At 46.1% G+C, this 14,238-nt stretch overlaps 6 protein-coding genes across 6 annotated transcripts; 3 read left to right on the top strand and 3 right to left on the bottom strand.

Annotated features, from left to right (window-relative positions):
- Positions 1-38: 38 nt before the first annotated feature.
- Positions 39-752, bottom strand: LOC120899969 (PHD finger-like domain-containing protein 5A). The gene is made up of 3 exons (XM_040306371.1): positions 596-752; positions 322-512; positions 39-232 (listed from the first exon to the last, which is right to left on the bottom strand). The coding sequence occupies exons 1-3, from the start codon at positions 645-647 to the stop codon at positions 146-148; spliced, it is 330 nt and encodes a 109-aa protein (XP_040162305.1). The 5' UTR covers positions 648-752; the 3' UTR covers positions 39-145.
- Positions 753-808: 56 nt separating this feature from the next.
- LOC120899961 (tRNA (adenine(58)-N(1))-methyltransferase non-catalytic subunit TRM6) lies at positions 809-2,513 on the top strand. The gene is made up of 2 exons (XM_040306359.1): positions 809-963; positions 1,028-2,513. The coding sequence occupies exon 2, from the start codon at positions 1,049-1,051 to the stop codon at positions 2,405-2,407; it is 1,359 nt and encodes a 452-aa protein (XP_040162293.1). The 5' UTR covers positions 809-963; positions 1,028-1,048; the 3' UTR covers positions 2,408-2,513.
- Positions 2,514-2,682: 169 nt separating this feature from the next.
- LOC120899963 (tRNA pseudouridine synthase-like 1) lies at positions 2,683-4,373 on the top strand. The gene is made up of 5 exons (XM_040306361.1): positions 2,683-2,905; positions 2,981-3,109; positions 3,229-3,543; positions 3,621-3,876; positions 4,030-4,373. Exons 1-5 carry the CDS (start codon positions 2,859-2,861, stop codon positions 4,264-4,266), a joined length of 984 nt encoding a protein of 327 aa, XP_040162295.1. The 5' UTR covers positions 2,683-2,858; the 3' UTR covers positions 4,267-4,373.
- Positions 4,304-4,837, top strand: LOC120899877 (dual specificity protein phosphatase 19). The gene has a single exon (XM_040306166.1). The coding sequence runs from the start codon at positions 4,304-4,306 to the stop codon at positions 4,835-4,837; it is 534 nt and encodes a 177-aa protein (XP_040162100.1).
- Positions 4,786-6,904, bottom strand: LOC120899962 (E3 ubiquitin-protein ligase rnf146). The gene is made up of 4 exons (XM_040306360.1): positions 6,646-6,904; positions 6,283-6,377; positions 5,437-6,202; positions 4,786-5,406 (listed from the first exon to the last, which is right to left on the bottom strand). The coding sequence occupies exons 1-4, from the start codon at positions 6,746-6,748 to the stop codon at positions 5,375-5,377; spliced, it is 996 nt and encodes a 331-aa protein (XP_040162294.1). The 5' UTR covers positions 6,749-6,904; the 3' UTR covers positions 4,786-5,374.
- A 743-nt stretch (positions 6,905-7,647) lies between these two features.
- Positions 7,648-14,002, bottom strand: LOC120899964 (diphosphoinositol polyphosphate phosphohydrolase 1). The gene is made up of 4 exons (XM_040306362.1): positions 12,730-14,002; positions 10,812-10,978; positions 10,567-10,722; positions 7,648-10,484 (listed from the first exon to the last, which is right to left on the bottom strand). Exons 2-4 carry the CDS (start codon positions 10,908-10,910, stop codon positions 10,056-10,058), a joined length of 684 nt encoding a protein of 227 aa, XP_040162296.1. The 5' UTR covers positions 10,911-10,978; positions 12,730-14,002; the 3' UTR covers positions 7,648-10,055.
- Between the last annotated feature and the right edge of the window lie 236 nt (positions 14,003-14,238).

Here is a 14,238-nt window from a genome sequence, read left to right as displayed (position 1 = left end):
CAAGGAATTGCAGAGGAAAAGGGTACGAGGTGTGGACATAATGTACAGCACAATAGTAGCTGTTGTACGAATTGTTTATTTATATCTTAACTAGGATACCCGAGGGGTTTACGCAGTTAGAATTGAAGCAAGGTTACAATTACGCTTATCTCTTGAAGCCGTACTTTTTCCGCTCGTAGAACAGATCCGTCTTTGAGCTGCCAAGGTTAACGATCTTGGGACATCCGTCACGCTGGTAGAAGGACAAAAGGACCGTTTTGTTTTGTTAGAATAAAATCCTTGTTAATGGACATGATGATGATGTGACAATCGGCTACTTACGTCCTTTTCCTGGATTGTACACTCTTTGCAGTAGTAAGCATCCGACACCCCAGGGCCACCGCAAATAACGCAACGGCCCTGGTACGAACCGTAGTTACATTCGTCACAAATACGAACCAACGTGCACGGTCGCACGTACGAGTCGCAGATCACGCACTTTCCATCGCACTTTTCGCACAGGCGTCCGATGGCTGGAACGGAAAAAGCGACACCGAAGCTGGTTGGCGGACCGAATACCATCGCTCAGTCTTTATGTTCGAGGAATAGTACTTACCCACGCCCGGCTGCTTGCGGCAGAAAATGAGATCCGGATGATGTTTGGCCATTGCTAATGGTGATATTTGATGCGGTTTGTTGTAGTTTGCCGCTTTTTGCCGGTGGAAATGCGTAAACAATGTTGTTGTTGATGCGCTTGACGTTTAGCAGCGTTCGGCCAAGGTGGCTGTAGGATTCTGTAAGCACCTTGCGCTTGCGATGTCAACCTGCACTGACAACGGGGAAACAACCGGTGTTTGCAAAATAGACAGTGTGTGTCCATGCGGTCGCCAATGTTTTTCAATTGCAATTGTAGCTAAAGTTTCAAATTGAATTACTTTCTGCATCGATAGACTTTTCCCGATTGTTAGTTTTTACAGCCTTGTGGTAAGAATGCAACTACTGACCTAGGCTGGCGAGTGCACCAATGTTATTCTGTCGCTTCTTTCAGATCTTTTCAACTCTCCTCATCATGACGGACAAGATCAAGGTAGGCGATTACCTGATCATACAGCGCCAGAAGTACACCAAGCTGCAAAAGTTCAACAATTTGAACACAACCGTAAACCTGGGCAAAGATCAAATAGAGCTGCGGCTGGCGGAAAACCATCCGTACTGCACGACATTCCATCTGGTGCCGAAGCAGGAACGTGGCAGACGGCTGTACACGCTCGATGCACTATCGACACCGTCCGAAATACGGAACCTGAAGGAGCTGCTGATCAAGGAGAGCGGAAACGACAATCGGAACATCATCGACGATCGACAATCGCAGGCCCTTTCGACCGAGGAAATTCTGAAGCTGCGCGAAGAGTGCGAATCGTCGTCGGAAGTGATCGGCAAGCTGGTGGAGAACTCGAAAAGCTTCGCCACCAAAACGGAATACTCGCAGGAAAAGTATCTGAAGCGAAAGGAGAAAAAGTACTTTGAGTACATTACGATACGCCGTCCGTCGATTCGATTGTTAACGGACATCTACTGGCGCTTGGATCCGGAAAAGGTGCTGGGCGTCCGTTTCGACACACTGTCGCAGATAATCTCCTACAGCGGGGTGTGCAGTGTCGGCAACTACCTGCTGTACGAATCGGGAACGAATGGGCTGTTGCCGGCAGCAATGCTGAACTCGATAGGTGCAGAGACTGGCGGCAAGCTGGTCCATCTGCACCCTGGCAACGTGGCACAGAAGCAAGCACTCTTTGCGATGGACTATCCGGCCGAACAGCAGGCACGCTGCGTATCGGTTAACATTTACTCGGTGCTAAGACACTTCTATCAGGACAGGGAAGGAGCAAAGGAGAATGAAGCACAGGAACCGGCGGTGGCTGAAGCAAAGGAGAATGAGACACTGGAACCGGTGGTGGCCAAAGCCGAAGACTCCACTGATGGCGAGCGGGCAGAGGAAGTGAACGGAACTACTAAGCGAAAGCACGAAGAAACGCAGGACGGAACTGCCGAGGAAGAACCGGAAGCAAAGCAGCTAAAGGTGGACAAACAGAAGCAAGCGTGGGAGCTGGAGAATGAAGCCGCTGCGAGTAAAATGCGGGAAAAGTTTGATTCGCTTGTGATTGTAGCGAAGGAGCATCCGTACAGTATTCTGAAAGCATTGCTGCCGTTCGTCAAACCGAGCCGGCCGGTTGTAATTTTCAGCACTTGTAGGGAGATTCTTACCGAGAGCTATGTGGACATGAAGGCGGAAGCGTCGGTTACATATCTGCGTGTAACTTCGAACTGGATGCGACAGTATCAGATTCTTCCGAATCGTACCCATCCGGATGTTACCATGTCCGGTAGCAGTGGATATTTGCTCACGGGGTACACCATTGGCAACTGAGCGTCGGGGGAATCCTGGAGAAGAAATCGAGCATTTTTATTACCTTGCGACCATTATTGGAACGATGTAATAATAAATGGCCACACTTATAGATATATTTTTAAAATCTTTTTTTTTTAAATAAAACATAAAACATAAATAGTCAAATCTTTTGAGAAACCCTTTGTTCATAAATGCGATTCTGTTTAAAATTAAGAATAAGTGAACAATTCATTTTTGTCGCCGAAAGAACCATGACAACATTAAATAAAAAAAAGTACAGCATCCTCCACCTAGAAATGTCATTTGGTTGATGCATCGTGTATTTGTTTACGAATGTTTTCCGCAACATCTTCGTGAATCCACAGTCGCTATCAACTTCTATGCCGGTAATTATACGCGCCCGATGCGTGTACTTAACGCTTCCGCTATCGTAATCCATTCCTTGGCAAAGCGCTCTATCTGATCATCGATGAATCGTTACTTAATCAACTTATCCTACATCGGCACTCGGTTTCGGTAAGTGAACGTGTTCGCAGCATAACTCGCAACTGTAGTACAGTACCAAATTAACGGTGGCCCATTCGTTCGCAGTGGCATTCAGCGCAAAATCGACAAATCTGCCGGTCAGTTTAAGGATCCACAAACAGTGCAAGGAGTGATCGAGGAGGCTTTGCTAAAGTTACGGCCCGTCAATGAACCATTGCTGAAGCTGTCGAGTCGGTAAGTTGGCGGCACTGTTTACATAATATTCTACGGTTTGCTCAACAGCCCTAGCATCTGGGGTGTAATCCGTGTTGGTCACATCTGTATCCGAATACCCAATTGTATACCTTCGACAGAACGGACACGGGCGTGCATGCGCTGCACAATACCGTCCACGTAGATTTGCAGCGCCCGAATGGAAAACCGTACGATAGCGATCGCATAACCAAAACGCTGAATCGTGCGTTCGAAAAAGATGGCCAATCTTTACGCATTCTCAGTACGGTGCGTGTTCCGGCCTCCTTTCACGCACGTCTGTGCGCCAAATCGCGTACGTACCTTTACCGGTTGGCGGTGTTGAAGAGGGAGTATGCCCGTGAGTCCGGCCGGCAGCAGCATCCGCACGCACGCTTCATTCCGATCGAGGAGCACGATCGCTGCTACTTTTTAGGGTAATGCCGTACGAATTTGGGTTTTGCTAAAGGGTCTTGATGGATAATGCAACGTCCCTGTTTTCTGCGCCACACAGACACCCGGAGTTTGATATAAACGCGTTTGCTAGCGTTGCTCGGATGTTTGAAGGGATGCATGATTTTCGCACGTTCATGGCCGTTGCTAAGGGCAACCCAAAACAGCAGGAAGCGATGCATTCGCTGAGACGCATCGACCAGATCACGGTTGAAAGGGGACACACGATGACGGCGGCTTTTAATAGGGAACGGGCTGAGCGCTACTATGACTTTTGGGACGTACGGATACGGGGACGATCGTTTTTGTACCGTCAGGTGAGCACGAATCCACTTTCCCACGAAACTATGCTTCCACACACGGATGAGTGTTGTACAGATGCGATATGAGTGGCGCAATGTACAAAGCAGCATCAAAGCCGAACAAAGGCTTTTGTAATAATGTAAATGCACTCGTTGCATCTTTTCCAGGTGCGGCGCATGGTTGGTGCTTGGGTGGCTGCAGCGGAAGGGCGAATTACCGAGCGGGACATTTATCGCATGCTAACCGTGCCGTCGCAGAACTCCTGGTGCAGCAACGTATTTGTAGCGCCCGCGTACGCACTCTACCTTTGCCACGTCGAGTACGACCCGATTGATCTTGCGTTTCCCGCCGCAGCCGACGAGAGCAACGATGGCCAGCTTTCTCGAGCAATTGCGCAACCGTAAAACGGAGCTGCAGCGCACAGAAACCACCGTTACGTACATGGATGGTAGCCGTAAGATATTCCGCAACAATTGCGAAATCGATGCCCCGCCCCGGCTGGGCTTCATCGTGGACAACAGTCCCGATCAGGTGCCGGCCTGTATCGTTTCGCAATTTCTGTACCTCGGTTCGCAGGACTGCGTGCGACCGGAGGTGCTGGAGAAGTACGGCATCACACACGTGCTCAGCGTTGGCATAGAAACGCCACCGTTCGACGAGTTGCGAACAGAAGGCGAACAGCAACAGCCCCGGGTAGAAAGCCGGTTTGTCGAGTGCTTGGATCTTCCGGAAACGAATCTGGCCGAGGTGCTGGTCAAAACGAATGCCTTCATAGACGGCTGCAGGGCGTGCGGGGGGCGCGTACTGGTGCACTGCAATGCTGGCGTGTCGAGGTCGACGTCGGTGGTTGTGGGCTATCTGATGGAGCGGTGTGATCAATCGTTCATGCAGGCATTCGGAACGGTCAAGAGCAAGAGACCATGCGTGCAACCAAATGCTGGTTTTATTAAACAACTGAAGCAATTGCAATCATAAACTGTTGTGTATCCAGTTCGATCGATATTTGTGTAGGTGAATGGCGAAGAAAACATTTCGCCATAATTGAACTTAACGCTAGTCCATACGGTTTGCATGAAGACGAAACGGACGAATACACGTGTTAGATAGCACAAAAATACACAAACTATTATATGTATAATTAAATGTAATGGTGTTATACATAAAACCTGTTGTTAATGTAGTAAAATGGATCTCTATCATGAGAATTTTAAAGATTTAAAATAATACCACGGTTGTGTGTCCGTGGTTCAGCGATTTTTTTAAAGATAATTTGCGCTCGCTCGCGATCTAACGGTTTACGAGTAAATAGAGCTATGCAATATAGTTTGATATCACTTTAGAATGCTTTAGTGCGCGTACGGTGCCACATCGGGCCATAGGGTTGGCCATCCGTCTGGCGAGCCTTAGGGCGCGACAAATTGGCTTGAGCAGCACGGCCCGAGGGACTCCTATTTCCCCTCCCCAAATGTGGACGATGGTGGAAAGAGAACACACGCGCGATGAGGATGTGTCTTACAGCACAAGCAAATTATCATCAGCATCACTTTCATCGTCATCACTTTCATCGTCATCACTGTCGGTAGCAGAGTAATCCGGATGGTTCAGATCGATCAGTTCCTGGGATGGTGGATCGACAACAACAGTGCCGCTTGCGCTGTTTGCAGCAGCTGTACTGGAGCTGGCCGGCGAATCTGCGGTCGTGGTGGAGATGCAAGGCACATCATCCAGATCGTTCGTCGGCTCGTCCGATCGGTGGACGCTATTCACAGCACTGTCACCACCCTCCGCCTGTCGGTCATTGGGATCATCCGAAACGCCTGTGCTCGACACACTCACCATCCCAGCGGCGTCGGACGACGAAGCCGACGTGGAAGCTCCCTCGTTGAGATTCATTTCGCCCATGGCGGAAGACAACTCGTTCATGTCATTGGCCGTCGGTGTCTGGTTGGTGTCGCCCGTCTCGAGCCGCAGTCCCGCGACGCCCTTCTTGGGTATGGTCACCAGATCGCGCTTGATGCGGCGGATGCGCGAATAGTCGTTCTGCCGTATCTGGCACTTGTGCTCGAACGAGACGATGTACACGAAACCGGCCACCAATATTTTGCAGCTCTTGTCACCCCGCAGATAAGCTTCCTCCAGCTCCTGGCTGGTGCGCTCATCGTACTGCCACCAGCCATGGCCTCCCTCGTAGTACCAACGGTACTCGTTGCCGTCCGGCACGGAAGCGGTAGCGGCACGCACAATCTCCTCGACACCGTTCACTAGCTGGGGATGGTCTAGGTATGTCAGCGGAATATCACATCGGCACATTGCGCAGCGCAAATTTTTGAATGCAACACCCTGCAACGTACAAAGGATTTGGATTAGTAAATTGTTTAACAAGATGGATCTGTTGGTGTTTTAGTTTTAGCAATGGTTACCTTCACGCAAAGGAAGCAAAAAATATGACCACACGGCAACCGAACGGGATGGACACACGTCTGCAGGCATACGGGACACTCAAGTTTGGAGTCGGCTGTGATGGCATTTGACGTATGAAAGATACGAAATTATTAATCCATTTATATGCACTTTCTGTACGAAATTAGTTAACGCATGGATGAATCAACCAGCGCTTGTACCGTGCTCAGATTCATCACCAACATTTCAGAGATCGAGGTACGGCGACGAGCCGATTAATAAATCATAAACAAGATACCAATTGAAAAATGCAAGGTGTAAACACGTTAGTGAAAATAAAGAACATAAAATGGACAACTATATTCGCCCAACTACTTGCTTACTTGCTGATGTTGCTTCCGGTTTCTTTGGAAGTTCATCGCTGTCGCCATCTTCCGATCTGGTACTGGTAGGAGTGGAAGCGTTTGACTCGAGGGATTCGGCCATCACGGCGAGCCCACAGTTGGCAAATCACAAACCTCAGACGGACGGAATTTGCAAGTGTGAAAAATTTGCAACGATTTGTAAACAACAATTTTGCTGCTTCCACACGGAAGCAACGACGTACACAGTATGGTGTAGCGACAGCAGGCAAAAACAAAACAATGAACAGATGTAACAGACGTCCCGTAAAACAATCCGAGCCGTTGAGCTGTCAAGTGTTGCTCTGCCTCTCGCTTTTTCTTGTCGCGCCTTCTCACTTCATCTTTGGTATTTTGTTCAGATGTTCGCTACAAAATCGTCAATTTGGACCATCGCCGCAAAGAGAGAGCAACAAAGCAAAATATATTTGATTTCTAACCAATCACATGTGCCAGAGTGAGAAAGTATATTGGATTTGGTTGGAAGATGAGTAGAGGGAAGTATACTTTCATTAGTTTTTACACTTTTTTGTTCTTGATTTATGCATTGTATGATACTCCTCTCTCTCTCTCTCTCTCTCTCTCATTGCACAAAATCAAAGGTTTTCGTTTACAAAAAAAGAACTTTTTTTGACATTTTCACGATTTTTAAAAATAATCGAAATCAATATTTCACAATTATAAAAAAGATTATTATCATCATTATCATTTCAAAACACGTTTTTTGTATGCACTAAAAACTATAGAAAAAGAAAATTGAATTTGAGGTGAAGTATACGACTTTGCTCCATTCTTCGAAGCATGAAATACACAATGGCAGAAAGGAGCAATGAAATACACCTCACGTTTTTAAGTCAATAATTATTGTCTAATGTTTTAGTGCATTTAAAAACGTGTTTTTAACGTGTTTTTTTATATATTATACCTTAATAAACACACGTCATGGTTCTCATTATTTCCACTATTTAAACCAGAGTCTATCCGTTTCGTTGTTCGGCAACGTTTGGTTTTCTTTTCTGCTTTCTTTTTCTTTTATAATAAAGTCAAATACATTTCATGTATTCTTACGTGTTTTACTCTTACTGTTGCACAGCGGCTGCACTTTCAAACAGTTGACGCATTTTGCTTCCAAACGTTTTTTTTTGTTTTGTGTATGTGTGTGTGTGTTTTTTTAAAGAAGATATTGCTCTAAACACCATGTGCAACTTGCCGTGATGAGCTATGCTTCTCGCAGTACTGAGTAAGATGTTAATTACTTTCATTTCTTATGGTTAGTATCTATCGCATTTCGCACCCTTTCCCACACCGGTCATTTTGAAAACCGTAACCTGACCCTTTTCCTCACTTGAATCTGACAAAAAAAAACCTTCAACAAAATTACAGCTTCATCTTGCGCCGCCGTTTCCTGCTTTCCTCTCGTATAAGCGCAAATGTATGGGTGTATGTGTGTGCCATGAGCTGAATGTTTCCGATCTCATTTTTTTACCATTTTCCAACAGCTGCTTAACTGTGTCTGTATTCATAAATTACAATAAAGTATATCATTAGTATAGTAGTTATAGTTATAATTTAGCAAATCTAAACGCAACCATCATGCATTACTACACCGGCGGATTTTGCCTTGCTCGTTCATTTTATCCCTTCCAGCACTGTTCCATCGTTAGTAGTAGTAAGCAGCAAATTGGTTGGTTCGATTAATTGTTCTTCTCTTCCTTGCCAGCACAACGACACCGCTACTGCCACCGCTATTGTTCACTGGTGTAGTAAAAGTTTCGCATTCATTTTCCCTAAAAGTTTGTCCGTTTCTCTTTCTCACTCTATTAATATTATCCGTGTGGTCATACAAGTTCCTAGCAACAATCACCGTTTTCCGTTTACAATACACCCCCAGTTAATGTATCTTTAAATTTAGATATTTTTTTTTGTTATCTGGTTCCTTTGTTTATAGAGTCGCTGCTTTCACATTTGCATTGTTGCAGGATGCAGTTCGTTAGGGAGGAGAATTTAGTACAAAAGAAAACATTTCTCTCCCCCGTGCGTGCTAGTGATTCTGACGAATTTGTAAGATGTTTGTAGTCTGTTTGTCTCTGATTTGTTGATATATGATCGCTGGCTGATGCATCGACAGTATTTAGCGTTTAAAAAATCTCATCACTTTTAGCGGGAGTTTCTAGTGGGATTGTGATACACGTAAAATATTACGCCTAGTGGATTACTTGTGTTTGTTTTGCATTGCTGTTAGTTTCCTTCTCTTTTTGTGTGTGTGTTTTTTTGTTGTTGTTGCAGTTTTAATGAATCTACATCTTTTTTACTACATTTTCATTGCCTGGCATTGCATGGCGCTTTACTGTTAAGTTTATAGTTTTGAGTTTGTCAGGATTGATGAATGCTAACATAGTCGATAGTCGCTTGGTAGATTGGTTTGATTCGGTTTGTCAAATGAGCACCACTTACTTCACACAGTCACTTGCAAACAGTAACATACTGCACAATTTAAAACAAAAATCGATCTACCGGACAAATGTTGTTGCATTGGGGTTTAACTGTATCGCATGTAGTGCTTTGGAGAAAAATAAACATTATTAAACGTTTGGTGGTAGTGGATGTGAGATATTCTGCTCATATTACGATAGTATTACGCTTCACTACTTGTTGACGTAGACGAAAATCGATTTTGTTCCGTGTAAGATTGGTTTACCGTGCTAACCAGAATATAGGTAAGCAAAACGACAGCCTTGTAGTAACGAGAGTCTCCTCCACGGGCCTCATTTTCATTATCTCGATTTTTTTTTTGAATCTTCACGACTATACGGTCAAACTACGCTACACTGCACCTTCTCTTCTTCATTCACATTACACTTTTTTTTCAAAACGGTGGTGTCCAAAATCTTAAGGCGAAGCTACAATGCACAGCTGTAAAATTTGGTATGATATTTAGAAAGTTTCCAATGGCTCTATGTGTAGTGGAAATCGCCACAGCACATTCGGTATTGTTCGTATCCACGATGCATGCAATAAGCAGGCATAATAATCAGAAGTCAAAGCATTGTTAAGCTAAGATGTTTTCTGCGCGTTGCTTATGTTAGTCCTCCTATAGCATTCCCCTTAGTCATTTAGGTTAATTTTTACGCAGTCGTTTACTCTATGCAGAATATGGTGTAGACAAAAATATCTATAAATATGTCGTTGCACACATTGCTGAACGTATTCGAGTTTCAAACACAGATAAACAAAACACACGCTGCGGCCTGGAAACGGTACAATCTGTTATGCAAAAAGAGGACAAAACAATAATGAAGAAAAACCTTTCCTGTGGATGAAAGCTCGCATTCTGAAGCGTACTAAAGTGTCGATATAGTCGATAATCAAAACGTGATCGGGGATGTGGAGATTTAAGTGGTTGAGGTCGGTGGTAGTGAGTCGGTATCGGCCACAGTCGTAGGTTCACCGTCGTCGTCTGTCACTGTTGTGGTGCAGGCAGGAGGCGTGGTAGGAGTTGACTCGGTTGTCGTATCCTTCTCACCGGCAGCATCGTCCGGCGCCGTGCAGTTGTTCATGACTGGTTCGCTCGTAAAGTCATCGTTATCGTTTTCGGATATGATCGGTGGCGGGTCCGATGATGAGGTCGTTCGGTGCTTTGAATGGCGCAGCTGCTGTAGGTAATGGCGCTGGGTCGGTTTGTGCAGCGCCAGCTGCGACATGGCCTCCTCGATCGAGAACCACTGCCGCTTTCTGCCGATCGTTTTCGAATCTTCCCACTCGTCCAGCTCTTGGGTGACGACCATAACAAACACTTCCGTGCGGTGCATATGTTCGCTGTTCTGTGAAGGTGAAGGAGGGCAGCAGAGAGGTTAAATTTAATAAGGCCATAAACAAAGGGCATGCTGCAGGTTAATTTGTTACCTCGAACACACCGAGACAACGGCCAAGCTGACCCATTACTCCAGCCTCTTCCAGTACCTCCCTGGTCGCTGTCAGGGAAGCTTCCTCATCCGGTTCGACACCACCACCTGGCACGATCCACAGTTCCGGTCGTCTAGATGAGGTGACCAACAATACCTATGGGTGCGATAGGAAACGGTGTTTCATTAATGGCAGAGAGGAAATGATAGACTATCACTGTTCGCAGATTGTTCCATTCTCCTCACCTCAGCCTCTGCCTCCGATCGTACGCAAATACATGCCGCCCGTCGACGGTATCCGTCCTTGTCGTAGATTCGTATCGAGTTTGGCTTTTCCTTAACCATTTTTGCAAATTATTGGGATGAAAGTAACGCAAGTCAAACGCCGGTTCGGGATATGATCGACGATATTTCTGCGAATGAAAGTAAAAAGGAACAACATTAATGTCAAGAATTTCTCGTTGCGTCGTCTTTCCTTTCGCTGCTTGGCTTGTTGCGTTTTGTTTAAACAGGTTTTCTTCAAGAATAGGTAGTGAATTCCTAGGCCCAATCAATTTCGTTCACCAGCGAAACAGAATGTTGACAGCCGGTTTAGTGCACAAAGGCTAGTGTTTTAATGACGAAGCCTTCAGACGTAACATACAGAAAGATTGGCTTAAACAGTGCCATCGCGACGATCGAGTTTATGTGCGAGAAATTCTGCTCACTGATAAGAGTCCAGCAGTTCGTGCATGCAGAGAATACGTTTAGATTGCTCATCGCAATCCAAGACGCCATACCAACAGCTGGGAAACACCATCGAGATTCAATCTATCTCTATCTCTTTCTCTCACCAGCGCTGCTCGATTTTCAGCTTTGGAATCAGCAAATGAATCGGAATCACAAACATACACTTATAAACAAGTGAATTTATCGCAAGAAGCAAAACTGGCTTCGCAAATTAAGAGTCAACATAAAATTTAATTTATGCTTAATTCAGTTGGAAGGGGACGACGCCTCGGAGCAGTACGCATCGAAGGTGTGAAGAGTTTCTTCTTCGCGCTCTGTCCTAAATATAGCCTTTCTTGCAAGAAGAGGTAACACAAAAAAACAGGAAAAAAGAGAATCCCCCAAAGATGAACCCGGCTTTCCGTGTCGTTTATTTCAATGGGGAACAGGTCCTCGCTTATGTGCTTCCCTTACTGCTAATCTAAAGCGTGTATACCACATGTGGGCCGGTCGCATACGTCCGTTTACGCCAAACTGTCCACATCTCCTCCTGGTAATCCCATCGCAGCAACTGCTACCCTACCTAACTTTGGTTCATCAACCTTATTTTGCCATCATCGCTCGTATACGCGCGCGTGTGTGTGTGTGTTTTAGTGAGAATGATAATAATCGAAGCAAAAATCAATCCCATCAACATGAAAAGCGAGGGTTCCGTTTTCGGCACCGCTGAAGGCGTAACAGGTGTCCGGGTGTGCTTGATGCCGCTTCCGACGCTTTGCGGACAAGAGAACCAGCAGCGCGCGCGGCGAGGGTCGCGTATCCGTCGGTTCGTGTTTGGTTGTTGTTGTTATTTTTTCACCTCTCTTCTATTTCACTTTTTGAAAGCCGGTTGTGTTAAGCGTGGCATTGTCATGTGCGCACATGCGGGAACATCCGGATGGAAGCATAATTATCTGCCGGTGTTTTTTCGTCGCGTGTGGGCCAACAAACCCTCCCTCTCTAAGCAAAGGTGTTTGTGCAGATCGGCTTACTAAAATAAGAGAGGTATTTGACTATTGACATAAGGTTAAAAAAAACACACACACACACACATGAACATAGTGCGTCGCCTTGTGGCGAAATTGGACGTCACGTCGAACAAGTTTGTTTTCTTTTGGTGGACTTATCGCCATTAAAACGCAGCCCCAGTGCTGCCAATATTGACGTTTTTAATTAAAATAAACTTCTGCAGCTAAGGAAGCCGTCCAAACGATAACAAGAAAAACAAGAGAACCTTCCAATTTACAGCGGCCTACTACTTTTGTGGTTTGTTAAAGGCTTATCTGTTTGCTAGCTACTTCCATTCCTGCATTGCACGGTTGAGTCATGCCGTTCGGTTGAAATTGAAGGACAAGCAACTGCACACACATAATATTCACTGAAATGTTTAAACGAACGCTGTAAAGGGCGGTCATACCTTTCCCGACACCGTTTGCTCGTATCGCGAATACGGGGGCGGAGATGCAGTAAACACACCAATCTGTGTGATGATGTCAGATGATGTCGGGAACGGCTGCAGGACGATGTTTTTTTTTCGCCCCGTTTTTTCGTGTGTGTGTGTGGATGGAGTGCGCGTATATGTGTTTCGTGGATTTACTGCGGCGCAACGACCTCTTGCCTTGCTTCTCCCGTTACACGGTGATCTTTTTGGTTCCTCTCCACTTTACACTCCGCTGCACCAGCCGCACTACACGCGTACACAATCACGCACACCTACACTAGCACACACAGCCACAATGGAACGACCGATGGACCACTAGAGGCACACGCACGAATGCAACACGACGAACAGCTTTTCACATTACGTGCACAACCATACCATACACACACACGCGCGCGCACACGCATTCGAACACTCGCTTGTCCACATACGGACGCACAAACACACGCGCGTACAACGATCACACTATCTATCACTGCCGGCCAATGCGTTTCGTCCTGTCCTGTCCGGTATTTAGTCAAGGGTTCCCGTCTACGTCTGTGTACCAAAGAAGAAAAAAAATCGTCGTCTTCGTCGTCGTTGTCGTCCTCTTGCGCGGCGTAGGCACCTGCTAATTCACTCGACTATCCCGGTTCACCTTTCGTTTTCGCAGGCGTTTGCAGGAGCCGAGCAAGGGTGAACTAGCTTAGGTCGCACGAACGAGCATGAATGCTACGATTGCACACGGAATCTATCGCGCCCATCTTCGTCCGATATGTCACCGCACATCCGGGGCAGGATGTTGCCTCTGGGTGCTTCGATGGACAGTTTCGTCCTGACCGGATGCTACTCGCCACGTCGTTTCGTATCACTTCCGGATGTTTTGTTCTACGCAGTCTGCTGCTCACACTTCCTCTCCTACAGTCACAAGCACCGGACCATCGCCAACGCGATGCTGCATACACATACACACACACACACACACACACACACACACACACACACACACACACACACACGCACAGACACTTGGCAGCTGCGGGAGAGATCGTACGGAAATCCCCTCCGGTACGTAGTACGCTCGGTGGAGGGCTCGGTTCGTGCGGTTACGTTAGCAGGATAATGTAGATTTTCGATCGGTCAAACGGGACCGCAATTACTATTTTGTAGCAGAAATTTTAGCACAGCCGGTTCGCGAAGACACAAGGAAACAAAAAATACAGTGAAGAGGCGATTATCCGGCACGAAGGCTGACAAAATCCGGTTATTCGAGTGTCACGGAATATCCGTACAGCAGGGGTGTGTTTATAGTGCTTGGGGTTGAGCTAGGGAGAGCAATAAGGTCGCGGTTCACCTTGACAGCGGCTTTCATCAACATAAAATTAACTACGAATTTTACTTTTGATAAAAATTGCTTTAAACATTCGTGCATACCATAAACTTGCATTGAATTTTGTGAAGCTATTTGGTGCTTAATATTTTTTTAATAAACTCCATCAGCTTGGT

The sequence above is a fragment of the Anopheles arabiensis genome, chromosome 3, assembly GCF_016920715.1.
Source record: "Anopheles arabiensis isolate DONGOLA chromosome 3, AaraD3, whole genome shotgun sequence".
Lineage (NCBI taxonomy): Eukaryota > Metazoa > Arthropoda > Insecta > Diptera > Culicidae > Anopheles > Anopheles arabiensis.
This window is presented reverse-complemented; position numbering and strand designations above follow the sequence as displayed.